At 27.8% G+C, this 27,121-nt stretch overlaps 10 protein-coding genes across 12 annotated transcripts; 4 read left to right on the forward strand and 6 right to left on the reverse strand.

Moving 5' to 3' along the window:
• The first annotated feature begins 233 nt into the window (after window positions 1-233).
• LOC108550611 (probable ATP-dependent RNA helicase DDX23) lies at window positions 234-3,292 on the forward strand. Its single transcript, XM_017904377.1, has 9 exons — window positions 234-896; window positions 968-1,300; window positions 1,378-1,800; window positions 1,872-1,998; window positions 2,070-2,193; window positions 2,265-2,380; window positions 2,458-2,718; window positions 2,824-2,998; window positions 3,069-3,292. The coding sequence occupies exons 1-9, from the start codon at window positions 331-333 to the stop codon at window positions 3,290-3,292; spliced, it is 2,349 nt and encodes a 782-aa protein (XP_017759866.1). The 5' UTR covers window positions 234-330.
• A 473-nt stretch (window positions 3,293-3,765) lies between these two features.
• On the reverse strand, window positions 3,766-5,774 carry LOC108550607 (prostatic acid phosphatase). Its single transcript, XM_017904373.1, has 7 exons — window positions 5,568-5,774; window positions 5,274-5,362; window positions 4,993-5,091; window positions 4,685-4,924; window positions 4,421-4,606; window positions 4,021-4,353; window positions 3,766-3,942 (listed from the first exon to the last, which is right to left on the reverse strand). The coding sequence occupies exons 1-7, from the start codon at window positions 5,617-5,619 to the stop codon at window positions 3,766-3,768; spliced, it is 1,176 nt and encodes a 391-aa protein (XP_017759862.1). The 5' UTR covers window positions 5,620-5,774.
• Window positions 5,775-5,778: 4 nt separating this feature from the next.
• On the forward strand, window positions 5,779-9,530 carry fest (wurstfest). Its single transcript, XM_017904357.1, has 7 exons — window positions 5,779-5,796; window positions 8,000-8,128; window positions 8,200-8,490; window positions 8,691-8,815; window positions 8,873-8,990; window positions 9,057-9,223; window positions 9,305-9,530. The coding sequence occupies exons 1-7, from the start codon at window positions 5,779-5,781 to the stop codon at window positions 9,528-9,530; spliced, it is 1,074 nt and encodes a 357-aa protein (XP_017759846.1).
• On the reverse strand, window positions 9,437-11,278 carry Pbp45 (proximal sequence element A Pbp45). The gene is made up of 5 exons (XM_017904374.1): window positions 11,136-11,278; window positions 10,669-10,966; window positions 10,259-10,593; window positions 10,023-10,183; window positions 9,437-9,515 (listed from the first exon to the last, which is right to left on the reverse strand). Exons 1-4 carry the CDS (start codon window positions 11,276-11,278, stop codon window positions 10,078-10,080), a joined length of 882 nt encoding a protein of 293 aa, XP_017759863.1. The 3' UTR covers window positions 9,437-9,515; window positions 10,023-10,077.
• An 831-nt stretch (window positions 11,279-12,109) lies between these two features.
• Window positions 12,110-14,668, reverse strand: AspRS (aspartyl-tRNA synthetase). 2 transcript variants are annotated; one of them, XM_017904394.1, is made up of 12 exons: window positions 14,624-14,668; window positions 14,414-14,451; window positions 14,258-14,342; window positions 13,984-14,167; window positions 13,794-13,896; window positions 13,405-13,726; window positions 13,137-13,308; window positions 12,919-13,066; window positions 12,657-12,846; window positions 12,510-12,590; window positions 12,341-12,452; window positions 12,110-12,273 (listed from the first exon to the last, which is right to left on the reverse strand). In XM_017904394.1, the coding sequence occupies exons 1-12, from the start codon at window positions 14,630-14,632 to the stop codon at window positions 12,110-12,112; spliced, it is 1,608 nt and encodes a 535-aa protein (XP_017759883.1). In that variant the 5' UTR covers window positions 14,633-14,668. The 2 variants fall into 2 exon arrangements, with proteins under 2 accessions (XP_017759883.1, XP_017759881.1); XM_017904392.1 differs by having other exon boundaries at window positions 14,603-14,655.
• A 780-nt stretch (window positions 14,669-15,448) lies between these two features.
• On the reverse strand, window positions 15,449-16,897 carry Phb2 (prohibitin 2). The gene is made up of 5 exons (XM_017904383.1): window positions 16,752-16,897; window positions 16,374-16,636; window positions 15,980-16,297; window positions 15,792-15,869; window positions 15,449-15,719 (listed from the first exon to the last, which is right to left on the reverse strand). Exons 1-5 carry the CDS (start codon window positions 16,858-16,860, stop codon window positions 15,612-15,614), a joined length of 876 nt encoding a protein of 291 aa, XP_017759872.1. The 5' UTR covers window positions 16,861-16,897; the 3' UTR covers window positions 15,449-15,611.
• Window positions 16,898-17,347: 450 nt separating this feature from the next.
• Window positions 17,348-18,361, forward strand: LOC108550633 (succinate dehydrogenase cytochrome b560 subunit, mitochondrial). Its single transcript, XM_017904404.1, has 5 exons — window positions 17,348-17,413; window positions 17,493-17,549; window positions 17,637-17,836; window positions 17,913-18,055; window positions 18,158-18,361. The coding sequence occupies exons 1-5, from the start codon at window positions 17,394-17,396 to the stop codon at window positions 18,260-18,262; spliced, it is 525 nt and encodes a 174-aa protein (XP_017759893.1). The 5' UTR covers window positions 17,348-17,393; the 3' UTR covers window positions 18,263-18,361.
• Window positions 18,362-18,507: 146 nt separating this feature from the next.
• On the reverse strand, window positions 18,508-20,144 carry RfC38 (replication factor C subunit RfC38). Of its 2 annotated transcripts, XM_017904402.1 has the most exons (6): window positions 20,077-20,144; window positions 19,844-19,935; window positions 19,561-19,698; window positions 19,337-19,502; window positions 18,941-19,259; window positions 18,508-18,865 (listed from the first exon to the last, which is right to left on the reverse strand). In XM_017904402.1, the coding sequence occupies exons 2-6, from the start codon at window positions 19,928-19,930 to the stop codon at window positions 18,508-18,510; spliced, it is 1,068 nt and encodes a 355-aa protein (XP_017759891.1). In that variant the 5' UTR covers window positions 19,931-19,935; window positions 20,077-20,144. The 2 variants fall into 2 exon arrangements, with proteins under 2 accessions (XP_017759891.1, XP_017759892.1); XM_017904403.1 differs by lacking the exon at window positions 20,077-20,144 and having other exon boundaries at window positions 19,844-19,968.
• A 903-nt stretch (window positions 20,145-21,047) lies between these two features.
• RASSF8 (ras association domain-containing protein 8) lies at window positions 21,048-24,164 on the reverse strand. Its single transcript, XM_017904397.1, has 10 exons — window positions 24,089-24,164; window positions 23,860-23,986; window positions 23,621-23,731; window positions 23,245-23,547; window positions 22,805-23,164; window positions 22,527-22,688; window positions 22,003-22,119; window positions 21,775-21,914; window positions 21,400-21,707; window positions 21,048-21,320 (listed from the first exon to the last, which is right to left on the reverse strand). Exons 2-10 carry the CDS (start codon window positions 23,929-23,931, stop codon window positions 21,220-21,222), a joined length of 1,674 nt encoding a protein of 557 aa, XP_017759886.1. The 5' UTR covers window positions 23,932-23,986; window positions 24,089-24,164; the 3' UTR covers window positions 21,048-21,219.
• A 438-nt stretch (window positions 24,165-24,602) lies between these two features.
• LOC108550650 (probable dimethyladenosine transferase) lies at window positions 24,603-26,335 on the forward strand. Its single transcript, XM_017904430.1, has 5 exons — window positions 24,603-24,660; window positions 24,733-25,099; window positions 25,279-25,624; window positions 25,700-25,806; window positions 25,881-26,335. The coding sequence occupies exons 1-5, from the start codon at window positions 24,603-24,605 to the stop codon at window positions 25,921-25,923; spliced, it is 921 nt and encodes a 306-aa protein (XP_017759919.1). The 3' UTR covers window positions 25,924-26,335.
• Window positions 26,336-27,121: the final 786 nt, after the last annotated feature.

Here is a 27,121-nt window from a genome sequence, read left to right on the forward strand (position 1 = left end):
TATTTAATTAGAAAAACTTTTGCTACTTATTTGTGTTTTATAATTTTTTTTAAACATATTCTATTTCACATGGTTTAATTATATCGAACATTACATTGTGACATTTGACAATGTTTAATCCAAATATTATACGTTTATTATAACTATTTATAACAAATGTTATTGTAGGAAATAATCATTAATGGAATGATATATAATATCCATTTTATTGTCTATTAATTATCGAAAGATAACAAATATTTAAGATATAAATTGTATAACCTCTTAAAATAGCATTTTATAGCATACTATACCACAAACACTTGGATAAATTAATTTAGTAAATCTTCAATGGCTCATGATAAAAAAGCTGTAAGGCGAAGTCGATCACGTGAACGTGATCGTGAACGTGAAAGAGATCGAGAAAGACGAGATAGAAGACGATCAAGAAGTAGATCAAAGGATCGGAAAAAAGATAGAAAACGTTCAAGATCGCGTGAAAGATCAAGGGATAGGTCACGCGAGAAAGATAGGGATAGATCAAGAGAAAGACGAGAATTTAAGGATAAATCAAAAGATGAGAAAAAACGTAAACCAAGTCCTATATTTATCATAGAAGATGAAAACAAAAAAGAAAGTAAAACTGAACCAAAAAAGGAAGAGGAAGAAATTAATGAAAAACCAAAGCCTCCACCAAAGAAGGAACCACTAAGTTTAGAAGAGTTATTGGCTAAAAAGAAAGCAGAAGAAGAAGCACGTGCTAAACCAAAATTTTTAACTAAAGAAGAACGCACTGTTCTAGCATTGCAAAAACGTCAAGAAGAAGTTGAAGCTATAAGAAAGCAGCAAGAGGATATACGTAAATCTTTTCATAGTGAAAGTATTGGAAAAGATAGGGAATGGGATGATAGGGATAGGTATATAATGATTATTTATATAAATTAAATGTATAAAATAAATGGTTATTTGGTAACTCACAATTCAACAGGCGTAGAGATGGTCAGCGTACAAGGGAAGATGAGATTAAAGACAAGGATAAGGAAAAAGAAGTAGAAGCTATTAAGGAACGTTATTTAGGATTAGTGAAAAAGAAACGTCGTGTTAGAAGATTAAATGACAGAAAATTCGTATTTGATTGGGATACCTCAGAAGACACATCTGTTGATTACAATAGTATTTACAAGGAAAGACATCAGGTTCAATTCTTTGGTAGAGGAAATCTTGCTGGAATAGATATTAAAGCCCAAAAACGAGATCAAAGTAAATTTTATGGAGAACTATTGGAAAAAAGAAGAACAGAAGCTGAAAAAGAACAAGAGAAGTATGTATACTTTTCTAAAATTCAACTATATGAAGATATTTAATCTTTATATGCATTTCTTATTTTCTTTCTTTTAGAATGAGGTTAAAGAAAGTAAAAAGGAAAGAGGAGAAACAAAAATGGGATGACAGACATTGGTCAGAGAAAGCTCTTCATGAAATGACAGAAAGAGATTGGCGTATATTTAGAGAGGATTATAATATTACCATAAAAGGAGGACGTATACCTGATCCAATTAGATCATGGAAAGAATCAGGATTTCCAAAAGAAATTCTTGATATTATTGATAAAGTGGGATATAAAGATTTAACACCTATTCAGAGACAAGCTATTCCCATAGGACTTCAAAATCGTGACATTATTGGAGTTGCTGAAACTGGTTCTGGAAAAACTTTAGCATTTTTAATTCCATTATTGTTATGGATTACTAGTTTACCAAAAATTGAAAGATTAGAAGAAGCAGATCAAGGTCCTTATAGCATAATCTTAGCACCAACTCGGTATGTGTTTTTCACTCATATCATACATCTTTTTAATTTATTTTTCAAAAAAATCATTAAAACTTTTTTAGCGAGTTAGCTCAACAGATTGAAGAAGAAACTAATAAGTTTGGGCAACCATTAGGTATAAGAACAGTAGTTGTTGTAGGTGGTCTTTCGAGAGAAGAACAAGGATTTAGATTGAGAATGGGTTGTGAGGTATTAATCTTATGTAATAAATAACATTATTTATGATTTTCGATATTTTATATTAACTGTTATCATCATAGATTGTTATAGCCACACCAGGACGATTAATTGATGTATTAGAAAATCGATATTTGGTTTTAAATCAGTGTACATACATTGTATTGGATGAAGCTGATAGAATGATAGATATGGGTTTTGAGCCAGGTATGACTCTTGATTAGTTGTTGACTAGTTTATATGTATATCTAAATATTAGTTATTTCATATATTTGTAGATGTCCAAAAAATTTTGGAATACATGCCAGTTACAAATCTGAAACCAGATAATGAAGATGCTGAAAATGAAGAGAAACTTTTAGCTAATTACAATACAAAGAAAAAATATAGACAAGTGAGAAATAATATCTGATACTACAATTTATCTAAATTTAAACATAAATAATTCATAATATTTACTGTTATTTTCAGACTGTAATGTTTACGGCAACTATGCCTCCTGCAGTAGAACGATTAGCTAGAACTTATTTAAGACGACCCGCTGTTGTATACATAGGTAGCGTAGGAAAACCGACAGAAAGAACAGAACAAATCGTACATATAATGGGTGAAGCCGATAAGCGTAAGAAATTAATGGAAATACTTAGTAGAGGAGTTGAGCCACCAGTAATTATATTCGTTAATCAAAAGAAGGGAGCTGATGTTCTTGCAAGAGGTTTAGAAAAATTGGGTGTATGTTTAAGTTTTAATTATTTTACAGTGTTTTAAACACAATGGAAATATATGTTACTCACATTGTAAAACTGAACATTTAATATATTTTATTTCATTTTTCAGTATAATGCATGTACACTTCATGGTGGTAAAGGTCAAGAACAAAGAGAGTATGCACTTGCATCTCTAAAAAGTGGCAGTAAAGATATTTTAGTTGCCACTGATGTAGCAGGTCGTGGTATTGATATTAAAGATGTATCTATGGTCATTAACTATGATATGGCTAAGACTATAGAAGGTAAATACATATTGTTAAAAGTAATTAAGCTGTAACAAAAACTTATATGTTACTTCTCACCTGTTTCTAGATTACACTCATCGTATTGGTAGAACTGGTCGTGCTGGAAAAGCTGGTCTTGCCATTTCATTTTGTACTAAGGATGATAGTCATCTATTCTACGATCTAAAACAAACTATTCTTGCAAGTCCTATATCTACCTGTCCACCTGAATTACTAAATCACCCAGATGCTCAACATAAACCTGGTACAGTGGTTACGAAGAAACGTCGAGAGGAGAAAATATTTGCCTAAAAATAAAAAGTATCTATTTATAAGCATTTGTTTATAATTGATATGTATGTTTATTTCTTATATACAAGTACATATTTTTTTATAGAAAATATATAAAATATAGATAAAGTATGTGTGTAACAAACAAAGTAAATAAATAAAAATGTAAATAAATACATTTTACGGAAATAAGTTTTTAGTTATCATTACAAATTAGTTTAAAATTAGTTAAAATTCATATTTTTTTAATTAATTCTAAATTATGAGACTATATTTTAAAAATTAAAAATAAATATATTAATTATTACTTCGATAGTTCCAGTTTATTTCATATTTATTGCAATTTTAGGTATCTTTAAAAATATACATATTTTTATTTCAAATTATTTATCTTCTTCATTAAAATTATTTATTGTTAATAATTAAGACTTATGTAATACTTTTTTTATCGTACTTTTTGTACTACATTTTGTAATTTCATTAAACAGTTATAATCAAGGAAGAGGAGCAGGTGGAGGTATATATTCTCCGTCAACTTTACATTCTTCTTCCCAATTATCTGGGATCATTGGTTTTAATATCTGTACAAACTTTTCAAGAGGACATGCTGTTGTACATCCAGGAATAGTTAAAGGATATGGTTCCTGTTTAGTGGTATTTCTTAATAATATCTAAGAAAAATAGTATATGAAGATAATAGAAATTTAAAAGATAATAGAACATTTTAGTTATTTTACAATATTCTTTACCTGAACATTCCATTCGTCATTATTTTCATGCAATTCAATCATTATCATTACATTATAATGTGGCATTTGATTGTTCCATACATGCATGACATCCATTAAAGTTACCATAGTACTATCATGACCGACATACATAAACATTTTCCTTGTTTCACTTAAGGTATTATCTTTCTTCGCTAACATATCGGTAATAATTTTTTTAAGAAAAGGTCCACCTTTGAGTCTTCTAAGATGATTATCATAAACATTAAGTTTAAGATCGTATAATGTAAGCGGTAGTAGTTTATCAGGATAATATTCTTTAGTCCAGTTAGGAAGAATTAAATTCATGTGTTTCTAAAATAAACTTTATAAAATTTCTATGTCATAATTTTCATTATTTTTTTCTTAAATTAATACAAACCTCTGCCGTTAATGTTCCATAAATGGAACCGACGTCACTCGGAGTTAAAATCACCATACCTGTTAAATTAGTTAATTCTTCGTAAAGTCGTTTGTTATCGTTTTGAATTTGTTGAACTTCTGACGAATTCATAATTGCGTATCTTAATTTAACATATTGTGGACATGTATCCCATATTAACATTAGCTATAGGCATAGAAAATTTCATTATTAATTACTACGAATATGATATTCATATTCTTCAGTGTAAAATAAAATATGTACCGTATCTTCCGAACGCGGTTGATAAAATAAGGTAACAGGTTGCCAAGCTAAATCAGGTTTGAAAGACTGTTCTTCAGTTGGTTTCCATAAAGCTGCAGCTTCTAACATAGCAGACATTTTTGTACGATCGACTGCGGTGCATTGTAAATAAAATATATCAGGACTGTATGTTGGACCTAAAAAATTATCATACCGTTTTCGCAGGAAAAGACCTTGATTATACTGATTTCTTCTTCCTTCCTACATAGAATTATTTATATTGATAATAAAAATGTTAATATAGTAACAAAAATCGTATAAAATATTACATTTGTCAATTGACCCCAACCATACGGCTCCATTGAATTATTGAGATAAGGGTCATTTGGATAAGTATCTTGTGGTGCTCTGTCTCCATGCCTCAGTACCTAAAAATTTATTGTTAGAGATTTTATATCTCGTCTATAGGTCATATGATAACATTGATCCAGATGCAAATACGATTGTAAACTTAAATATGCATGTGTAACATTTCATACATAAAAGAAAGAAAATAGCATTATCAAAAAGTGTCTTTAATATGTTTTATATTCGATTTTATTATATTTACCACTGTTAATAAACGAAGAGTATCTTTTCCGATTTCTTTATCAATTTTATCATTACTTATACTACCGTTTTCAACTGGTGTAGGCAATTCTAGAAGAAAAGAATATATTTTAAATCATAATTTCAAGGATATTTTGAAACTGAACACTCGAATATTACAAATAGTCACAAATACAGAAATACCGATATATTTTTTTTATGTTTTGTTGTTTCAAAAAATGAATACACATTTAGAATCTGGTACACGATATATAGAAACTAAATATGATTTGTAAAATTATAAAAAAAAAATTACCCGAAGTTAAGCATATGACACCAAACAAAAACAAAAGTTTAAAAACAGTCATTATTAAAAATTATTAAATAAAATTTTATCGGGATTTTTTATGTACGACTGAACTTCCACAAGTTCCTACGGGCAGAACGAACGCGTACTGGGACCTTCAGAAGTGTCAGCAGGTAAATCCAACTTCCCCACCATATAAAGGACAGTATTATACAACATAATGTTACTCACAATAAGTGTATGTTGTATATCCAAGTGTCTAACATTTGTTTCATTCATATGAATACTACATAACGTACTGAATAATATATGATTACCTCGTACGTATTTTTCATATTTTACATATCGCTTGCACTTAGTGAAACCTAAAAAATAGAAGATAAATTAGTAACATGTTAAAAGCATTTTAAAATGATTTGTTCGAGTTTAAAATTTTGTTTAAATTGTAAATTGAAAGCGCCGTCTTCACTAGTTTAATTTAATGATGTTTAGTCAGCGTATTTTTAATCTTGTTTGAATGTACTACGAATAATATATTCGTTTGAAGGAAGTATAAAAGAAGCAGCGATTACGTTGTTATGCAATAAATGTGGTGGTGGTTGCATAGTATGTTTGGTATAAGTGTAAGAATGTTTGTGTGGAAGAATGTATGTGTGTGACGAGTATGACTGAGAGTCGTGAAAAAAAATTAGTGCATGAATGACAGTCATCAGAAATAGACGTTGTGAGAAAGGGTCGTGTATAGATTATATCGCAGTAAGAAGCGAATCTATTTTATGTGATTTGATTATAATTTATATTGTGTTATTAAACTGTTAAATAAATATTGTTATAAATTAATCCATTTACTCACAATAAATACATCAATTTGTAATGGTTATTATTATTATACTGTTATGCTAAATTGACTATCGAATTATATATTTTATAGAAAACATGTACTAACGAGGCTATATTATAATTGCGCTATTATCCTTGAAAGTGAATGTTGCGAAATTAGAACAGATTTAAAATATTAGAATGTTACTAATTCATTGTAGAGATTATATCGATTGTAAAAGCAGACTGTAATTTTTGAAATATATGAATTCGTCCTTGTTAAGTAATGTTAAAATCTTAATCGCGCAAAAAGAAAGAAGAAAATTGAATACTCGGAACCGGTATTGACCTGTTTTTAATGAGATACGAAGGTAATAGCGACATTATAACAGTTAAACAGTATCGAGTATAATAGAAAGAAATATTTTAACCCATAACGAGAAAAATTTTAATCATGCTTAAAAAAAAACATTATTACCGAATATATTAGAATGTATTAAAACAGGAATAATAAACCGTAATTACGTTTTTAATGAATAATGATAATGCATAATAGATATTTATATAATCCTTAGTTCGCAATAGTCATCTACACTGATTTTAACTATAAAGAGTTAGTTATAAGGTTCTAATAGACGACTATTAGAATTTTCGGAATATTAAAAGCGATTATTCAAAATGTTAATATTCAGAACAGAAAGAAAAAATATAAAATAATACGAATATTGTACATATTAATTAAGCATTACAAATATTTCTTTAAGTTTGAAATATTGTTATAAATAAAAAAGAAGGTAACGGATATGAAAAAATTGCATCCAAATAATTTATTTTGGAATATTTATTTCGAAATAAATGCTAATCGCAATATTTCAAGCTTGAAATTTTTTTTATTATAATTATTATACTGAGATATATAAAAGAAAGAAAAATACGTTAATGTAAAAATATGATAAACGTTAAATAAATCATTTTATTTTAAATAGAAAAATTTTATTAATTTCCATTTTGGAGAAATCTTTCTAGTATTAATCTTTTGTCATTTCTTATTGTCAAGGCAACGACATAATTAATCAAAGTATTCACTTATTTTACCTAAATATCTTTCAATCGTTACTCCGTGTACAAGTTTTTATAGGTATCTACAACTATTGATTTCCCTCAACGCGATCCAAAAATTCCTTATCGTTGATTAGAAACCTCTGAGATTAAAGTTACGTATGCAAGTATTTCCGTGGAGTTAAAAAACATTAAAAACGCCGAAAACGTAGTTTTATTGAAAAGACCTGAATCTGTAGATACTAAAAACGCTTCAGCCGTGGATCGTATAAACGAGAGTAGTCGAACGGCGGTGTCGAAACCCCGGAAATCTCGTCGCAAGAAGCAAAAAAACGCTACAGCCAATTCCAAGGTTTCTTTTTAAATTTCTTACCTATTATTTTTTAATTTTCATTCTTCAATTATTTCTTGATTAAGTATTACCACTGCTGATCTTTCCTTTTTAAAAAATACTATAAAATTTATAGATATCATTTCTAAAAACCATTAAAACGTTAGAAAACACACACACACACACACATAGAAAGGAGATCCAAAAGTGTAATGTCCAAACTGGATCACAGGCAGTGAATCAACAACCATGTTCTATATCAATAATTCAAAATCAAACTACCTCGACGGCGCCAATGCGTCTGAGATCTCTTTATACAACGCACAGTTATCACGCACAAACAGATGAAACTAATTTCCAAGTACTTTACTTAATAATTAATATGATTATCGATTTTTACAGTTAAAAGTAAAATTCATTCATATTCTTTAGCGATACAGTGAATTTCCCAAGTATTTCGAAGCACCGCCGTCAGAACAATGGGGAGGATTAGCTAGTGCAACAGCATTTTCTAATTCAACAGCACTTTGGCGGCAACCACGAAATTCTAAAACTATTGCACCACACTACGAAGAAACATGTATTTACGCAGAAAACTGGAGGGAACATGACACCGAAGCTGTTATTGTAACTACACCGCATGGTACAATTTCATTAAGACTTCACAACAGAATTCGGGTTGACATGACGATCGATCGTGCAGTTAGAGTAATTAATTTTAAGGTACCTTCTTCTTTTCTATTTTATAACAATTTTATTTTTCTATTTCATAACAAAATTTCTGTTCCAAAGAAAACTTACTGTCGCGATTAAAACGTCTATATAAAAACAACATAATAACATGAGCGCACAGTATCATAAATGGAAAATAATTTTTAATACTTACGTGATTATTATCTGTATTGCATTTATTGTCAGCGTAGAATAATATTGTATTATCGTTGAGTGGATCTGGAGCAGCTGCTGCATTACTCCATCCAAATGGAAGAATATATCAGTATGGATCACGAGTTGAAATCCTGGCCCATGATGCCCATGGCAATAACAAGTTAGTGGTATCTATAACATCATTAAAATATTATTAACAAATATTATCCTCCATCAGGTATGCAAAAATGTGGTATAAAGGAGTGAGCTTCACTTCAGAGCAATGTGCTCTGGTTTACTTAGTTGACACAGCAGGTACAAGAACAACTACAGATTCATTTTCAGATATGAGTCAGGTATGAATAACATTTTGCTCATAAATAAAAAATCATTGTATTAAAAAAAAAATGTTTAACTTTTAGGACTTTTCTCTAAGTGTATTTTATTCACGTTCCCGACATGGTCCAGCATGTTTACAAGAAGCTACAGCAGCTTTAAGTACTGCTCAATATTGGTTAACTAACGAAGGTGTAGAAAACTGGATTATTAATAATGTTAGAGTTTCGCAAACGTCTGATGGTCTTGTCAGGTAATTTATTAACAATACTAATCATAAAAAGAATTATACAGTCATATCAATCAATAAGAATATGAATTTTCCTTTTATTAGGATTGCACGAAATAGTAACAAATATCAATTACGAACATCACCTAGTAATGGTACAGCTTCATTAACAACGCCATTTTTACATTGTACCGCATCTCTTGGTCAAACGTCTCATCTTTTTGTGCGCCGTGGTGAACGACGTATGCATTATGATGGAACTAGTTTTATTGTACGAAATGCGGGCCATAGTGCTGGTTTCGACGATAACAATCAACTGAAAGTTTATTAAAAAAAATTTGGTATGAACTTATTGCTGCAAGCTTTATAAATGTTTATTGACGGCAATAATAACACTTATATTCAGTATATAGATTTAATTTTAATGCCGTAATTATACATAAAACTAGATAAAAATGAAAAGTTACATCTTTGAAAACTAGTTTCTGATAAAGTAACTTATTTGTGAAATCTATAATTCATTTAACTCAGTTTTTAAGTTCAGAAATTTCATTCTATTTGAAAGATGTTTAGTCATTTAATTGAATTATCTTTGCTTAAAGTCTGTGCAAAACACAGCTATAATAAGATGGAGTACAATGTATTCTACAAAAAGTTTTCTTTAAATTTAGAATGATTGATTCACTAATTTGTTTCTTATACTTATTTTGTACATTTCCCAATAAAAAACAATTTAAAAAAAATCTATTTATTATAATTTTTATATAAATTATAAGCATGCATATAGTGTTTATTCTATACTCCTATAAGATAATATACTTACAGGTAAAAGATATGTTCCTTCTTTTTTAGTTTGACTATCAATCAAAATTTTTTAATTAATCAGAACTAGAATCAAATTCTAATATTTCATCTTCTTCAGATTCACTTGACTCTATTTGAAAACCATCATCAATCAATGATTTACGTTTGTAAGTACGTTTTCTAAAATGTTAGAATACAAAATATTAAAATGTAAGAAACATACAATGAATGTATTATTAATACAAATTTACATACAATTCAGACTTTTTTTGTGTCTCTTTGGAAACTGAAGAACTACAGGCTTTTTTAGAACTGAACATACTTTTTATATGTTGATTTCTTCTCTGTTCTTCGAATTCTTGAATATTATTAATAATGTCTTCAGCTATACTTGAATTGAAGAATTTTAAACTAGTACCTGATTCATTTTCTAACTTTAATGCTTGTTTCTTTTCTTCGTAAGCTTTACTAATTTCACTAATTTTTGATAATATTTGATGTTTATCAGTTAAATCTTTTAATGTTGGCAACACAGAATATGGATTAAAACACTTTGTATTCTTCACACGATAATATTTTTCTAAACCAAACTAAAAACAAAAAAAGAATCATATATAGCATATACAAAAACATTATTCATATTTAAGAGTTTTCACAAAATATACCTCTGAATCAAAAATACAGAAAGAAAATGCATTATTTGCAATTAATTTACATAATATGTAATTAGCATCCAAATGTTCCCCTTCCTTTATTTCTGCATGAAGATCCATGATACTTTGCCAATCATCTACTTTAACTCTAATTTTAAACTGATCTATTGGCATTTTATAGTATATTCCATATAAAAGATATAGTCCTCCAATACGTTCTTTAAAACGAGGAGGCAAAAGAAGGAATTGTTTGCATATATTCAATGATTCTTCACAAAATTCTAACAATTCTAAAAAAGATGGACGACCACTAAAAGTATTAAAAAAGTAAATATAGATTTTAAACAATTAATTTGAATGATTAATCATATAAATAATGATCAATGAGATGAATAAGTTATCATTTATTTGAACAATTGCACCATCTTATATTCTTAGAGTAAATATTATAATAAAGATATTGACAATGATTAACTTACGTAAAAATCAATGAAAATTTCATATCCTTCCAAATCTCACAAAAAGTTTGAAACCTAATATCATCTGCTCGTTCAAAACGAGTAATTAATTGTTCGCAGTCTTCTTTGAAACCGCTCATAATCAATGATTTACTTGTTGCCATTTTTAAAGTTTAAAGACACACCGTTATTATTAACTTTATTAAACCCAACAATATTAGTTATTTCTTTAAATTATTTATTTCTTCAAATTATAAGTTGTAAATTTAACCTTCTTTTATATGAAATTCAGAAATTTATTCGCGTCAAAGATACTTCTTTGACATAACTCACATTCCATGTGATATGTAACGACATCTATGCACAAGCAGTTTACTTACATATTACGTATAAAAACTATAGTAATAAATCAGAGCCAATTACAAAAATTACGTCCGTCCACCTTCCAAGAATGTCATCGAATGGCGTTCTACTTAAAATAATGTCTAATTCTTTGCAAATACTTTGATGGGATTTTCGTATTCTTATTAATTATTTTTTAATAATACACATAAATAATGTAATTTAATCTTTATTAATTTCTAACTGCATATATTGCATTATCTAATTTTAATAATATCAAGAAGATAATTAGTAAATTAAAGAATAAATTGTGTTAAATAATAAATTCATCTAGTATTAAAGTTCATATCAAATGCCTCAAAAGGTGGATTACCATAGATCTAAGAAAATATAATAAGACTTGGTTCAGTTCCTACCGGAAAAGAATGGAACATATTAACTGATTCTAAAAGTTTCTAAATAATTTTTTTTTTCTATTATAATTTATGTTTCATGTATGAATACTTATAAGTGGTTATAAACACTTTTTTGACTAATTAAAAGCGTATTTTAAATATTTATTTATTAATTTTTTTCAATAATAAAGCAATTAAAAATTTAATAAGTATATTAGTTATATGTGTAACTGCACAAATTATTTAAAAATTACAATTTTACGGTGTAATACGCTTAGGATCTCGAGGGAACATTGAAACTTTTCTAATATTATCCAAGCCAAGATATAACATAACAACTCTCTCCATTCCAATCCCACCACCAGCATGAGGAGGGCAACCATACTTAAATGCATCAATATACGATCTTATCTTTTCTATATCTACAATTTAAAACAAAATTATATTACATTATATTTTCAAATACATCAAAATCTATTACATATCTACCAATTCCATGATATTTTGCACGTTCTGTAAGAAGTTCGGGATCATGAATACGTTGTGCACCGGAAATAATTTCCTCACCACGCATAAACATATCATAAGAATTTGATATTTTCTGAAATAAATGTAACATGTACTTGGAACAGTATTACAATAATTTATCTAAACTTACAGAATTATTTGGATCTGGCATAGTATAAAACGGTCGTACTGCCAATGGATACTTATCCAATATGTAAAAGTCTGTATCATACTAAAAATAAAAAATGATCGACAAAAAGATTTATATCTGCAAACAGTATCATTAAAAAAAACTTACTTTTGCTTTAACAAGTTTACCCAACAATTTTTCATCCGGAGTAGACAAATCATCCTCTTCACCTAAAGTTACACCAAGTTCTGCCAATAACTCAATAGCATCTTTATATTGTAATTTTAAAGGTGGATTTAAGAACTTAAAAGGTTCTACATTATATTGCTGACGTACAATCTCGATTTCGGCAGCATAACTAAAATTAAATGTTACAGTATTAATTTTATATACAAAGAACCTTTTACATATATTTGTAAGCTTCACTAACTTGTCATGAAGACCCTTGAACATTTCTACAAATAATTGTCCAATAACATCAACTACTTCATGATAATGATATTTAAATGCCATTTCTAAATCAAGACCGACGAATTCCGTTAAATGTCTATGCGTATTAGAGTCTTCAGCTCTAAAAACTAAACAATTATCATATATAATATGTTTTTAGAAAAATAAAATAAGTACATTTTTTAAATTAATAATCACCTGCTCCTACAGTAAAAACTTTATCAAAATCAGCCGCTATTGCCATTTGTTTATAAAGCTGCGGCGATTGTGCTAAGTAAGCATTTCCTTTAAAATATGATACTGTAAAGACATTTGCACCACCTTCACTCGCTGCAGATATAATTTTTGGTGTGTGAATTTCAACAAATCCCTATAAACAAAAATCTATAAATAAAATTCTATACATTAATTACAATTTTTTGAAATTTACTTCTGTCATATATTTTATACTTTACTAGCAACTTACTTTATTTGTAAGAATATCTCTAAATAATTTACAAATGGCTGCTTCTATCTTATATATAGCTTGATTGGCTGGAGTCCTTAGATCTAGGACTCTGTTATCTAATCTAGTATCTTGATTGACTTTTATATTTAAAGCATTGTCATCAGCTTCGGTTACAGGTCTTGAAGCATCCTCAATTTGTAAGGGTAATTGTGATTTAGCAACACTTACTACAAAAATTTTTTCAATGTGAACTTCTACATCTTTTTGAGTACATGACTCAATTTTAGAAGGAACACATTTTACAACTGCTTCTATATCCACAATAGATTCTTTGGTAATACTACAATTGTATTAATTTTATGTAATGCAAAGTAACATTAATTTATTCACACATTTTTATTACTCACTTAGATATGAATTTAATCATTTGTTTGCTAACTTGTTCGTTAACTGCAGCTAAACCTTGTATTGTGTGAGATTGCTGTCTTAAAACAATAAAACATTGTTTACCTACAAAACAAACATTTTGTTTCAAAATATGAATATTAAATGTATAACATTAATTGTTAAACATTACTCTATTTTTATATAATATACCTGTAGCACGACTAGTATGTAAACGTCCTCTTAACCATACATTCTGATTTTCTAAGTTGGGATTCAAATTTTTAATATCAGTAAATTTTCTTTCTGTATATTTTTCTTTACTCTGTATTAATCCGGTTTCTCCATAATTTCCAAATGAAATATCCTTTTCATCAGTTGTATCTTGTTGAGCTTGCTATATATATTATTGAAAAATATTTTGTTAAAAATTATATTTTATATTATATGGAACTATCTCTTATTAAAATATATAAACATTTCTTACAATTTGAGCTTTACGTTCAGCTTTCTTTATTGCTTTTTCTGCTTCTTTCCGTTGCTTTTTGAGAACCTTTTTAGAGAGCTCGTCACTTAAAATAAAAGAAATTGTTTAATCAGAATTTTCTAATAATAGTTTTTTAAAAACTATAGTTTATCTTACCTCCCTTTTGTTGAATTTATAGATTTATCTTCTTTCATCTACAAAAATGATAGAACAGAATCTTAGTTTAACGAAATAGAAGTTTATTATATAAAAAAAGAATGCATATCGGAAAAGTGGTTTTGTATTAATAAACACGAAATAATGAAAATAAAGGATAACTAGTTTGTTTACTTTAAAAATACACACCTTTAGTTCGTTCAAACTTACAAATTGCATGTGACTGTCGACACTAATCTTCTTATCGCATATAAATAGAGGTTATGTACATCAGTTATAATTTACTTATAAAAATTTGCCGGAAGTTCAATGTACAATTAATAACTGCGTTCCGAAATTATTTACTATTTCTTTTACTAATTTTCTATTGAACAAAAATAAAGACGTACATCACATGCTAATTTTAAAATATAGTTCATTTGAAGAAACTTTCATTCGTTCTTTTAGTTTATCTACTTAACTAGAAAATCAAACTAAAACAGCAATCAAAATATTTACATCACAGAATTGTTATTATAAATGATTATATGATTAGTATAAATCATTTTTAATTTGTACATTAAGAATAAAAGAAGGATAAAAGGATAAAGTGTACATTAAACTTTATTTACCTATATTAATAATTTGCAATGATAACTTATTCAATAATTATTAAAATATATTTATCAATTCTATTGTGTAACATAAAAGAAATTTTACTTATTCTATAGCTGTAATATGATTTAAGTGAGGAATACATTAAAAAAGATGAGCTCGCATCGCTAAATCTCTTTCAAACCATGAAATTTAAAATTTGAATTCAAAAAACAATCATTTTTGCTCCATTATCTGCAGAATTCAATACGATAGATATTTGTTCTTCTGAAGATTCTGGTACAGATGTTTCAACTAATGATTTTTCATTAGTTTCCATTATTTGTTGCTCAGAATTTAACTTTTTCAGAATGCTTTGCTTAGAATCATTCCACTTTTCCCAGCTCATCCTTCTATTACCTGAAAAAACAGGAGCTCGAGATTTGCGAGCGAGCATCACCTTACCACAGGATATAAAAACAATAACAAGAATAGGTGCAGCAATATTTTTATATCTACAATTATCTAATGATACTTGTTAACAATTTTGTTTTTATATCTACATATATATCATGTTGAAGATTGTTACACCGTATAATAAGTATGAAAAAATCTTGTATTGCCTTTATTTCTTACTTTTTAGTTTATCTGATGAATCATCAAATGATGGATCTTGAATATTTAGCATCAAACCATTACCACTAAGATATAGACGATTTGGAGAATTTGCAATCTAAAATTGGAATTAAATTTATTACTTAACTACGTGATAATTTATTTAAAATATTAAATTTTTGTTAATTACCGTGCGAGAAATATTTTGAGCTGCACGAATTTTTCGTAATTTTAGATAACCTGGATTTTGACTAAGAGCTAAGCCAAGGTGCATTGGAGTTAAGGATATTTTGAAAAAATAATAAATATATATAAAATTATCTTTGTAACAAAAAAATTACAGCAATATAATTATTTATACTGCTTCTCAAAGGATATCATTTTGGCAGCTTCTGCTTCACCTTCTGCTTGAACAATTTTTTGTTGTTTCTCCTGTTTTGCTTTTTCTACAAAAAATGCTGCTCTTTGTGCCTCTTGTTGAGCAACTTGTTTAGATTCTACAGCAGCAGTATATTCTTTACCAAAGCTTAATTCAGTTATTGATACATCATCTAAGACAATGTTGAAATCTTTAGCACGTTCAGTTAATTCTTGTCTTACTAAATTTGACACCTGTTGTCTTTGTGTAATTAGCTGAGATGCATTAAATTTTGCAACCACTGATTTCAATACTTCATTACAAATGCTTGGTAGTACCTAAAATATAATCACATTTCAACAATAATTTTCTTAAGATTTCAATACAAACTACTTTAATAAAATTTTATTGTACCTTTTCATCATAATCAAGACCTAAGTGACGATACATTAAGGGTAACTGGTTCGCATCAGGACGAGAGAGCACACGAAGTGAAATATTAACCATTTGTAAATCTTTGGATCCTGTAGGTGAAGATAATTTTCTAGGCCTACTTCTAATATCATATATAATTGGCCAATGTACCCATGGAATACGGAAATGAAGACCTTCAGCAAAAATATCTTGTTGAATTCCTCCTAAACGGGAAAATATTATTGCTCTATGACCAGCGTCCACTAAAAAAAGGCAATCATATAATTACAAACACTCAAAAACAACTTTTGGTTTAAAATCTATTATTTTAAATAGTTTTCCACTTAGTTAATGTTTAGTAAAATATGGAATACAAACCTGTATACATAGAACTCCAAATACCAAAACCAGCCATGCCGGCTGTTGCACAGCATGCAGCGAAAGCGGATGCTCCCGGAGTAAGTTTAGGTAATTTAAATTCATTCATTTTATTTTTTAATATTATTTATTACAGTGATATTTATATATTGTTACGTCGAATTAAAAATTAATAATTTATAATAAATTGTACTTTAATTCGAAATCAAAATGTATAAACGAATTCTTACACAAAGAGGAACATATGAACAAGAACTCGCCATGAACAATGATATTAGAAGATGGTTATAAACTATAAGATGGCTTTACTGTGTATATGATTTATTATAATTAAAGTCCTATTTTCAAGTCAAGATAATTTTGAAAAATATTTTCAATTATTGCAGTGAATGTAAACCGTAAATTCCTTTTTTATTTTTCTATTTTCTTTTTATGAAGATAATTTAATAAAAATATAAAAATTATGTCAAAATTATGTTTCCAATACGAAATAATTTAAAAAATTTGTATCGTAGTAAGTAATTCAGATTATATAATTTTGTCTAAGAAAATTAATAAAAATGAATACTATATAAACATAATTTATATGCATAACACATCTATAATATATATATTTTAGACTACAAATATAATCACAAAAACATGGCGCTGTGTTATATGAGGTATCAAATCGTTACTTCATTTTTTATTGTATTTTATTGTATTTAATAATACTAATATTAAAAAATTGATGTTGTTTAGGTTGTTTTATCGACGAAACAGTTGCCTTCATACTTTCCGAAATTTATATACTTGCAGGTAACATATTATATAATGTAACCTTCGCTATATTTAAATGTCATTTACATCTTTTTGTTAATTAAATTGTTAAAATAATATTTTTAGTCAACGAAATGTTGCAATTTCGAAACCTTTGTTCATGGGAAGTACAATTTGCGAATCTCATGATGAGAAAAATATACGCTTGAAAAGACCTATGTCACCACATTTAACTATTTACCAAATTCAGTTAACAGCATTTCTTTCAATTACTCATCGTACAACAGGCATGATATTATCAGGATATGCTGTGTTGCTTGGTTTAGGTAAAATTATTTTTTATCTTCAGAGACTAAAAGGAAAGGTAAAAATCTGTAAATAAATAAGTCTTTATAATTATAGGAACATTATTTATCCCAGGAGGTATTCCTTGTCTCATAGAAGTAATCACAGAATTAGGTTTGTCAGCACCTGTTCTTTTCTTGGGAAAATCTTTGCTTGCTTTACCTGCCACTTATCATACATTTAATGGATTGCGTCACTTGGTAATATAACTGATAATTATTGCCTACATATTTGCATATGCTTAATAATAAAAATAATTGTATATTTTTAATCAAACTTTTTTTTATTATGAAAATTTGTAGGCTTGGGATATTGGATTATTTCTTACAATTAAGGAAGTCTATAGTACTGGTTATGTAGTAGCTGCATTATCAGCAATTTCTGCTATTGCTCTTGCTGCTATGTAAGTTTAGATAATTGTATCATCATGTTGTGATATAATTTGTATTGAAAATTAATTGTACTATTAAACAAATATGTTGCATCTTGTACTTTGCAAATTGTATTAAATTTATAACATAATTGAATTTAGATATTACTTGTAATTAATTTGTAATAGTAAATATAAACTAATTTAATAATATCAAAATTTATTTAAAAATTATGTTTGAATAATTATAATTTAATACATGCAAATATGCAAATAAATATATTACACAAAACCTTCAAGAGATGAATCAATAAACTTTTTATAAATTGCCATAAATCGAGCAACAAATGCTTCTAAATGAAAAATTGGTTTTGTCCCCCTATGCATTCTATGTTCATATTCAGCTGCAATTGTTGCAATTTCAATTTTTAACTGAAGATCACAATTTTTTATACATTCTTGTAAAAGACCTTTAAATATCAAATCACATGGTATAGCATGGGTCAATAATTCATAAAGTCTGTTTCTTATTGCAAGAAGCTTTTTTGGACTCTGTTCACTGACCATCATATTTGCTGTATTACGAATATACACTTGCCAATCTGGTTCTGTAATATTTTGATCTGCAGTAAATGGATATCTAAAAACAAAAAGCCAATAATGTGCTATACTATTTTATTTAGATATATATAAAGTTATATATGGGTATACTTACGATTCAACTTTACAAGCTTCAAGCATTAATATTGCTCGTCTAAGATTTCTACCACTAGTTTCTGCTAACCTTACAGCCAATTCATCTGGTAAAGTTAAACCTTCACGTTTACAAATTGAATGCAAAATGTCTTTTATATCTGATACTGCTGGTGCTGGAACTCTGATTCCTAAACATCGTGATCTAATAGCTGGTAAAACGCGTGATGTTGAGTTTGCACACAGTATTAGTCTACATGTAGCAACATATTTTTCCATAGTTCTTCGAAGAGCATGTTGTGCATCTTTTGTAAGCTGATCCACATTAGTTAATAATACCACTAATAAAATGTTATTATTCTTAAGAATATATAAAGTTAGATAATGATCAATTGTTAATTAAAGTTTAAAAATGAACCTTTAAATTCTCTTTGTCCACTTGGATCTATTTGATGAGTTTGAGCTGTTGTTTTCACCAAATCCATTACTACAGTTCTATCATATATCCCAACATCACTTGGATTTACTTCAATGTGATAGTTACTGCTTATTGTTGTTATCTCCAATTTTTTCTTAGATAGTGTCTGATATCATAAATTTATTATCATCAAATTTAAATAAATTTGTAACAATATAAATTACCTCAAATGTCATAGTTTCCATCCTTAATCTCTCAATTCCATTTCCATACAATTCTTTTATGATACACATTATACGAGTTTTTTTTCCTGCTCCTGACGGTCCATAAACTAATAGATGTGGAAAATCTCCTTTTTGTACCTAAAATAATAGTACTTGGTATATAAATAAAAATATAAAATTTTTTATATCTAATCGTATAACATATAAAACAAATAATAGCTTATTTTATATAATGATATAACCTATTTTGTAAATGTACGTATGTTGTACAAGATGACATTACCATGTTTTTTAAATATTCTGCTTGTTCTTTATGATAATCCAATTTGCCAAGCGTTGTTGGACGATATTTGTCTACCCAGAGACTCATATTTGCTTAAAGGATATACAAAATGAGTGTTATTTGAATTCCCGTTAATTTATAATTCGATAAATTATTATTATCATTATTAAATATTATATGACAACATATTTCAAATATTTATATTATTCAATAATAATTTTTTTATACTTAACTTTATATATATGCACAGTTATAAAGTAAAGATTAACTGTACCAGTATTTACTGTTGTCAGAAGTTAACGAAATTAAAAGCGCGCCAAACTGTAGGCAATTACGTAAGAACTATTTTTATACTATGACTGGTATTTATTTTCATTTTATTATATTGAGATTGTAAATAAACCATTTTATTTTAACTTTTATTTGTATATTTTATTATACAATATATGTTTATTTTTAATAAAAAATTAACACACTTTGGTAGACACATTGTAAAAAACAAATCAAAATTGACAATAAAATGATTACATACTATAAGAGTATGTACCTTTTATAAAAATGAAATTACACACGAAATAAACTTATTCATAATATTATACTTAAAAGATCATTATTAATAATGGCAGTGTAAAGATATTATTTTAACAATATATACTAACAATAAACATATAAAACAACGAAAACTGTCATGTAAAATAAAGTACACTTTTAGTCGAGTTTGCTTGATAAAATTCAAGGAACTCAATTTTGGAATGAAATTTGGAGGGAAAAATTGTTAAATATTTAGAAATACAGTTAACGTTTACTAGAATGCTTCAACAGAAGATAGGGTAGAATATTTCAGACTTCATTATCACATGCTTTTAACGATATGTACAAGTTACACAATATATGTGTGCTACATCAATAGTTCAAATGCACCATTATATAAATGCTCTTAATTCACAGAATCATTTTGATTATAGAAAATATATAATCTTATCTCAAGTAATAATTCCATGAAATTTGTAACAATTTGTAAGTACATTTTCTTAAATTATATCATGCAAGTGGGTTGCATGATCTATAATTGCAATACTTTGGATAAATGTATTGTCCAATATTTTTTTTGTTCTGGATATATACAAATAATTAACGCTATTTATTAAAACTATCAATTAAACTTATAGCTAAACTTACTGCAAATTATATGGCCAGTAAATAAAATAATTAAGAAATGTTTACATGAACAATATGAAAGTAAAATATCACTTATGTTGTTCCTACTAGATGTGCACATTGCACGTATAATCCTACATGAAATGTTTAATTGCTTACTATAGTAAAAATAAAAATTGTTATGTTCGATGTTTCAAAGTATATCGAATAATATATATTTATACCCAAACACCATGTGGGTTTTTGCTTGTAGGTACCGCAGTTTCTAATTGCCTCGGTGAACCTATCATTTTACGTGTACTTCCAGGTTTATGGGCACCTATGTAATAAATATTTGTAAAACAATTGATAAATTAATTAACATTTTCAACTATATTTTGATTCAAATTCATAAATACCTTCAAATAATGATTTAACTTGTTCATCTTGACAAGCAACAGCAAGACTTTGTAAATTAGCTTCTTTCATATCTGCTACTAATCGTTCTACTTGTAACTTTTTCTCAACAATCGCTGACTCTAAACTTACTACTTCGAGTTTTAATGTTTCTGCACATTGTGAAGCTAACTCAGCAGAACGTTTAGCTTGTTCTACCTCATTTTGAAGATGTTCGACTTCGGTAATGATTTTACGTTCCATTATTTGTCTTTCGTCTGTTTCACGACTTATATTATGTTGTTCTATAGCAAGTTCTTCCATAACTAATCTGAAATGTAAAAAGAATTATCTAATATCGTATTATATTAAAAGCATATACGCTTATATTTTTTTACCTGATTTTATTTTTACACTGAAGTAATTCCGTTTCACAATTTGCAAGTTTTGATCTGAGTAAAGTAATTTCTGATTTTAATGTCTTTTCTTGTTGTCTAACTATTTCACTTTCTTCTTCCACATGTGCTAATTCCTTTAACTGTAAAATCAATAAATATTATTAAAATCATGGACATTAGACACATACTGAATTACATATAGTTAGAGAATTTATATCTGCAGCATACCTGTTCTTCGATAAGACGTCCTGTTGTTTCCATACGATTTACTTCTTGAGAGATGTAATCCATCTGATGCATTTGCTCTCTATTTTTAGTTTCCCAGTATAATATTTCAGCATCAAACTGAAAACAAATAATGTAATATGCATTATAAGAGTTTGTTATTAAATTAAATAGGTGGTCCCAGCAACGATAGTATATCCGGGAAAGGGATAATTCTAGACGCGGAAATAAATAAAAAAAAAAAGAATAAAATTTTTTGATTCGAAGTTTCGTTTTCAAGAAAATCGACTTTAAATATTCACTAAATGCGCTGGTATACTGCTTGTATATCAGCCTTAGCCAAAGTTAAGTACACGCGTACTCGGTCAATATTCAAAGTAAATTTTCTCGAAAACGAAACTTCGAATCAAAAACTTTTATTCTTTTTTTTTTCGATTTGTTTCTGCGTGTAGAATCATCCCTTTCCCGATTGTACTACCGTTGCTGGGGCTCTCTGTATATAGCTATATAAATTTATACTCCCATACTTTAGTCAGATCTGCTTGCTGTGCATTAATAGTATCACGTTGCTTATTGACTAGTCTAATAAGTTCAACATAGCGTTGAGTGTAAGCAACAGTAACCATATTTTGAGCTTGACCAGATAACTGGTTTACAGGTTGAGTTTGTCCTTTTGTTTCTTGAAATTCCTAAACATATCAAAAAGATTAAGATCATTAATATAGTGTTACACATACTATTATATTTGTATTCATCTACATATGTGTATATATTTTATATCTAAAATATATCTTATTTGTAGAACCTGAATAAGATTTCTCTTTAGTTTGCCAGAATTACTAGAAGATGGCTGATCTTCTTTATGAACATGAGGACTTCCAATATTTGTACTAGATTGAAACTGTGATCTTCCAGGACTGTTTAAATTAGGTGGTGGAGGATCTCTATATGGAGGTAAAGTTCTTAAAGGTGGCGAAGCTGGACCTGGAGGATCCCGATATGGAGGAACTTCACGCACTTTCTTTTGTGATAAATGTGTGTTACTCTCACTGCTACTAGCACGAGTAGGAGACTGAGTTGGTTTTTGTATGTTTTTCCTTATATTCAATTCCTTATTTTTTAAATGCAATGTAGGCTGGACTATGGCAACATTTTCCATTTGAATCTAAAATAGACAAATAAAATATCAAATTATTTTACAAAAATAATACTGAAAATGTACAATATAATTTAAACACAATTTACTTCTGTATTGTTCTCCATAACACTTCCATGTAATCCACCAAATGTTAATGATTTTCTAATGTCACGATTTCTATCAAGACATCCTTGTAAATCATCAAATTCTGAATTTGAAGTTATATTTTTAGCATCATCCTGTCCGCTATTAGTTGTAATATGATCTGAAGTAGAGCTCATCATGCCATTTGATCGTGTACCATGGTTTATACGTGTCCCTAATGAGCTAGAGGCCTTATTATTTTCTGGAGTCGAACGTCTTAATATCAACTGAACTTCTGAAGAATATTCTCCCCATTTCATTAGAATCTTATTGAAAAAGATTTAATTATTATATTAATACCATGGACATTATTTACTTAAAAATCAATTGCATTAATACCTTTAGAGGATTTTCATATGGAGCTAAGAGACGTTCATTAGTTCTCCATCTTTCGACTAAGGTAAATCTACCTGTTTGTCCTGTTGCATGAGCAAGAGCATATACTACATCCTAAAAGTTAAATTTTATTACACTAATTATAGTTTTATTAAATAAATAAATCATAAAATCTTTAAACTTAAATTTATGGATGTTATATTATCTAGTATAAGCGTAATATTTAAATAAACATTGACAACCTGACATGTAGTGGTTTCTGTAACACCACATACAATACGTTGTATTCCTTCTACCCATACTTTCAGCTCCATAACGTCACCAATTTAAGATCTCAAGATTAAGCTTTCGCATCGCAAAATTTTCATTCTGAAAAATGATAATGTATCCGTTAAGCTTAAACTTAAGTCATATCATTAAGATAAATGTTTCATAAAATAAGAAAATCAATGATTATATGCATTTACTAACAATTATTTTTAAGTTTTCTCAAACAGACATGCTTCATAAAGCTTAAATAATATTACAATAACCCGATGCTTATAACCTTAACTATATAATTATCAAAATGACAGATGTACGTCCATGGTAATGTACAAGATAGGTAAACGCTTCTCACTGAGTTTGTTCACAGTATTACTAGTCTATGAAGAATTGCACTCTTATAACCATTAATTAATCAATATGTACACTTATGAGATAAATCCATTATTATTTCGTAAGGATCAAATAATAAAATATATAATAAGGAAAATTAATAAGAAACATTCGACAATCGAAGTATACTGAATTCTAATTTAGTTATACTACAATAGAGGGAGCTGAAAACGTTAGTACAGGAACGAATTAATCCTTTCATGTTACAATCTATTTAATTTAAGAATATAGTTTTCATCATTTAATGTTCATTATTGACATGTGATGATTGTTATGCAATTATTTTTTATAGTATTTTATATATAGTTTTAAATATATTGCAAATAAAATGCCGAAAGTACGTATACAAAAAACAACTCATATTCATAAAGAAATTGCAAAACAAGGTATGACATGCACAATAAATAATTATTCTTTTCATCTAAATTTTATTTACTAATAATGCAAAACTTTTTTAGGAATTTTATTTAATACGGATATTGGACAGCATATTTTAAAAAATCCCCTCATTATTCAAAGTATGGTGGAAAAAGCAGCAGTTAGACCTACAGATGTTGTATTAGAAATAGGTCCAGGAACTGGTAATATGACAGTAAAATTATTGGATAAAAGTAAAAAAGTAATAGCATGTGAATTAGATACTCGAATGGTAGCTGAATTACAAAAACGTGTACAAGGTACACCTTACCAGGCAAAATTGCAAATTATGATAGGTGATATTCTGAAAACAGACTTACCATTCTTTGACTTATGCGTTGCTAATATACCATATAAAATATCATCACCTTTAGTATTTAAATTACTTTTACACAGACCATTGTTCAGGTAAATTTATTTTATTTAAAGGTTTACTTATCTATATTTGAGGTTTATAAAAAATTTTATGGACATAATGTAATTATCAAAGAGATGTAAAGTTATTAATTCTGAAGATATTATGCCAATTTTTAACATGCAGGGAACGTAAGGAGAAATGGACTTTATTAGCACATTGTTTTCTACAGGTGTGCTGTACTTATGTTTCAAAGAGAATTTGCTGAACGGTTGGTTGCAAAGCCAGGAGATAAATTATATTGTCGTCTAAGCATAAATACTCAGTTATTAGCACGTGTAGACCTGCTTATGAAAGTAGGAAAAAATAATTTTAGACCACCACCAAAAGTGGAATCAAATGTAGTTAGAATAGAACCACGTAATCCTCCACCTCCAATTAATTATCAAGAATGGGATGGTTTAACACGAATTGCATTTGTTAGAAAAAATAAAACACTCTCAGCGGCATTTAAGCAAACTACAGTTTTAACAATGTTGGAAAAAAATTATAAACTTCATTGTAGTTTGAATAATAAGGTAACTATAAATGTTAGAAATATCATAAGAAAATTAGTCTAAATGTTTAAAAAATGATTTGTTTATAATATCCAGGTCGTCGAAGAGGGATTTAATATAAAGAAATTGGTAATTGATATTTTACAAAAAACAGATGCTGAAAATAAACGTGCAAGAACTATGGATATAGATGATTTTATCAGGTAAGCAAATCTTTTACCTATTATTTTAATAAATATGGTTGATTGTAAGATTAATTTTACATTGAAATTTTCAGACTTTTACATGCATTTAACGCACAAGGAGTGCATTTTACATAATTCAAATTATGAACAACATAAAAAAATTGTATAGTACATAAAGAAAAATATAAAGTGTGTGTGAGTTATCTCAGAGCACACAAAACTCGAAAAATACATATAATTCAGCAAAATGTTTCAGGCAAATGTTGTGAGGTAGTAATAGTTATATGTGCTGCCAATACTTGCTTGACCATATAGTAACTTTGGATAACCCTATAAAGATCATGCAGAATTTTTTAAATCGAAACCCACATTTTTTAATTACATATTCTTGTAGTTAATATGAAGTTTCTTTCAAAACAGTATTTATGGTCGATAAATTTAAGGTGTCCTACTTCAAAAACGACATATGCAAAATATATGTCTAGGAGGTACTTTCTAAAGATTTTGATATCAGCTACAAAAATATGTAATAAAAAATGTAGGTTCCCATAAAAAAATGAACGTATGACCTTTACAAAACTTTCCAAAGTCATTACAAAGTTAAATAAATATCAACATCATATGTCACCATAAATACCCTGTAATTTTTGTCTGAAACGTTCCGCATTATCTACATATTTTTTTTTTTTTAGATATTTGCATATTCGGAGATAATTCACGCATACTGTATAAAAAAAGAAAATTATGTCGAATGATTTAAAAGTATTATTTTCATACACATTTTTCATATTAGAAATGTACAGTAATTTAAGAAAAGAAGAAAAAATCAATATTATCTATTATAAACGAGTTATTTTATGGTTTATACATAACATGTATAATTTTACACATAGCATTTCTAAATCTACTTACTTTACAAAAAATTATATCTGTGTGTAAAGTTTTAATTAAATTATTAGCTGATAACATACATGTATATTTACAAATATTCTTTGGGAATCAAAATCGTAAGGAAATATAATAAAGTTTGTTGTACCTTGACAAAGGTAATGGTGATATATATGTATAGAATATATCTATACACATATATATCTTTTATATATTATACGAAATTGAACATAAAAGTTAACATTGAATTTGGTTACCTTTTTTATATGATCAATTTATACAGTAGAAAAAATTATAAATAAAATCTATTACTCTGCGTCAGTACTTTTATACATAGTTCCCATATATTTTATAACACATGTGGAAGCCATTTTTATTTAGAAAATAAAGGAATGAAACAATATTTTAAATGAAACAATGTTTCTACTTAGAATTATTGCATCCA

Source organism: Eufriesea mexicana, unplaced genomic scaffold, assembly GCF_001483705.2.
Source record: "Eufriesea mexicana isolate 0111107269 unplaced genomic scaffold, ASM148370v2 scaffold2888, whole genome shotgun sequence".
Lineage (NCBI taxonomy): Eukaryota > Metazoa > Arthropoda > Insecta > Hymenoptera > Apidae > Eufriesea > Eufriesea mexicana.

Bases quoted from the DNA above. Each gene is read 5' to 3' on its own strand.
- LOC108550650 (XM_017904430.1), top strand. From the start codon at position 24,603: ATGCCGAAAGTACGTATACAAAAAACAACTCATATTCATAAAGAAATT. The intron at 24,661-24,732 runs GTATGACATGCA...AAACTTTTTTAG, and splicing joins TAAAGAAATTGCAAAACAAG to GAATTTTATTTAATACGGAT. The intron at 25,807-25,880 runs GTAAGCAAATCT...TGAAATTTTCAG, and splicing joins GATATAGATGATTTTATCAG to ACTTTTACATGCATTTAACG.
- AspRS (XM_017904392.1), bottom strand. From the start codon at position 14,632: ATGCAATTTGTAAGTTTGAACGAACTAAAG. The intron at 13,067-13,136 runs GTGATTATTAAT...ATAATTGTTTAG, and splicing joins AGTTTTTACTGTAGGAGCAG to TTTTTAGAGCTGAAGACTCT. The intron at 12,847-12,918 runs GTTAGTGAAGCT...ATTTAATTTTAG, and splicing joins TTCAAGGGTCTTCATGACAA to TTATGCTGCCGAAATCGAGA.
- RASSF8 (XM_017904397.1), bottom strand. From the start codon at position 23,931: ATGGAGCTGAAAGTATGGGTAGAAGGAATACAACGTATTGTATGTGGT. The intron at 21,708-21,774 runs GTAAAAAAATAT...TTTACATTTCAG, and splicing joins CAGTGTAAAAATAAAATCAG to ATTAGTTATGGAAGAACTTG. The intron at 21,321-21,399 runs GTATTTATGAAT...TTTATTACATAG, and splicing joins AGTTAAATCATTATTTGAAG to GTGCCCATAAACCTGGAAGT.
- LOC108550611 (XM_017904377.1), top strand. From the start codon at position 331: ATGGCTCATGATAAAAAAGCTGTAAGGCGAAGTCGATCACGTGAACGT. The intron at 897-967 runs GTATATAATGAT...ACAATTCAACAG, and splicing joins GAATGGGATGATAGGGATAG to GCGTAGAGATGGTCAGCGTA. The intron at 1,999-2,069 runs GTATTAATCTTA...TTATCATCATAG, and splicing joins GATTGAGAATGGGTTGTGAG to ATTGTTATAGCCACACCAGG.
- LOC108550633 (XM_017904404.1), top strand. From the start codon at position 17,394: ATGGCGCTGTGTTATATGAG. The intron at 17,550-17,636 runs GTAACATATTAT...TAATATTTTTAG, and splicing joins CGAAATTTATATACTTGCAG to TCAACGAAATGTTGCAATTT. The intron at 18,056-18,157 runs GTAATATAACTG...GAAAATTTGTAG, and splicing joins TTAATGGATTGCGTCACTTG to GCTTGGGATATTGGATTATT.
- Phb2 (XM_017904383.1), bottom strand. From the start codon at position 16,860: ATGAATGAATTTAAATTACCTAAACTTACTCCGGGAGCATCCGCTTTC. The intron at 16,637-16,751 runs GTTTGTATTCCA...GCCTTTTTTTAG, and splicing joins TTGGAGTTCTATGTATACAG to TGGACGCTGGTCATAGAGCA. The intron at 16,298-16,373 runs GTACAATAAAAT...ATTATATTTTAG, and splicing joins GTCTTGATTATGATGAAAAG to GTACTACCAAGCATTTGTAA.
- fest (XM_017904357.1), top strand. The intron at 8,991-9,056 runs GTATGAATAACA...TTTAACTTTTAG, and splicing joins CATTTTCAGATATGAGTCAG to GACTTTTCTCTAAGTGTATT. The intron at 9,224-9,304 runs GTAATTTATTAA...TCCTTTTATTAG, and splicing joins ACGTCTGATGGTCTTGTCAG to GATTGCACGAAATAGTAACA.
- Pbp45 (XM_017904374.1), bottom strand. From the start codon at position 11,278: ATGGCAACAAGTAAATCATTGATTATGAGCGGTTTCAAAGAAGACTGC. The intron at 10,967-11,135 runs GTAAGTTAATCA...TAATACTTTTAG, and splicing joins AAATTTTCATTGATTTTTAC to TGGTCGTCCATCTTTTTTAG. The intron at 10,594-10,668 runs GTATATTTTGTG...TTTTGTTTTTAG, and splicing joins TCTGTATTTTTGATTCAGAG to TTTGGTTTAGAAAAATATTA.
- RfC38 (XM_017904402.1), bottom strand. From the start codon at position 19,930: ATGAGTCTCTGGGTAGACAAATATCGTCCAACAACGCTTGGCAAATTG. The intron at 19,699-19,843 runs GTAATGTCATCT...CTATTATTTTAG, and splicing joins CAGAATATTTAAAAAACATG to GTACAAAAAGGAGATTTTCC. The intron at 18,866-18,940 runs GTAAGTATACCC...TTTTGTTTTTAG, and splicing joins GAAGCTTGTAAAGTTGAATC to ATATCCATTTACTGCAGATC.
- LOC108550607 (XM_017904373.1), bottom strand. From the start codon at position 5,619: ATGACTGTTTTTAAACTTTTGTTTTTGTTTGGTGTCATATGCTTAACT. The intron at 4,925-4,992 runs GTAATATTTTAT...AATTCTATGTAG, and splicing joins GTTGGGGTCAATTGACAAAT to GAAGGAAGAAGAAATCAGTA. The intron at 4,354-4,420 runs GTTTGTATTAAT...AGTTTATTTTAG, and splicing joins ATGGAACATTAACGGCAGAG to AAACACATGAATTTAATTCT.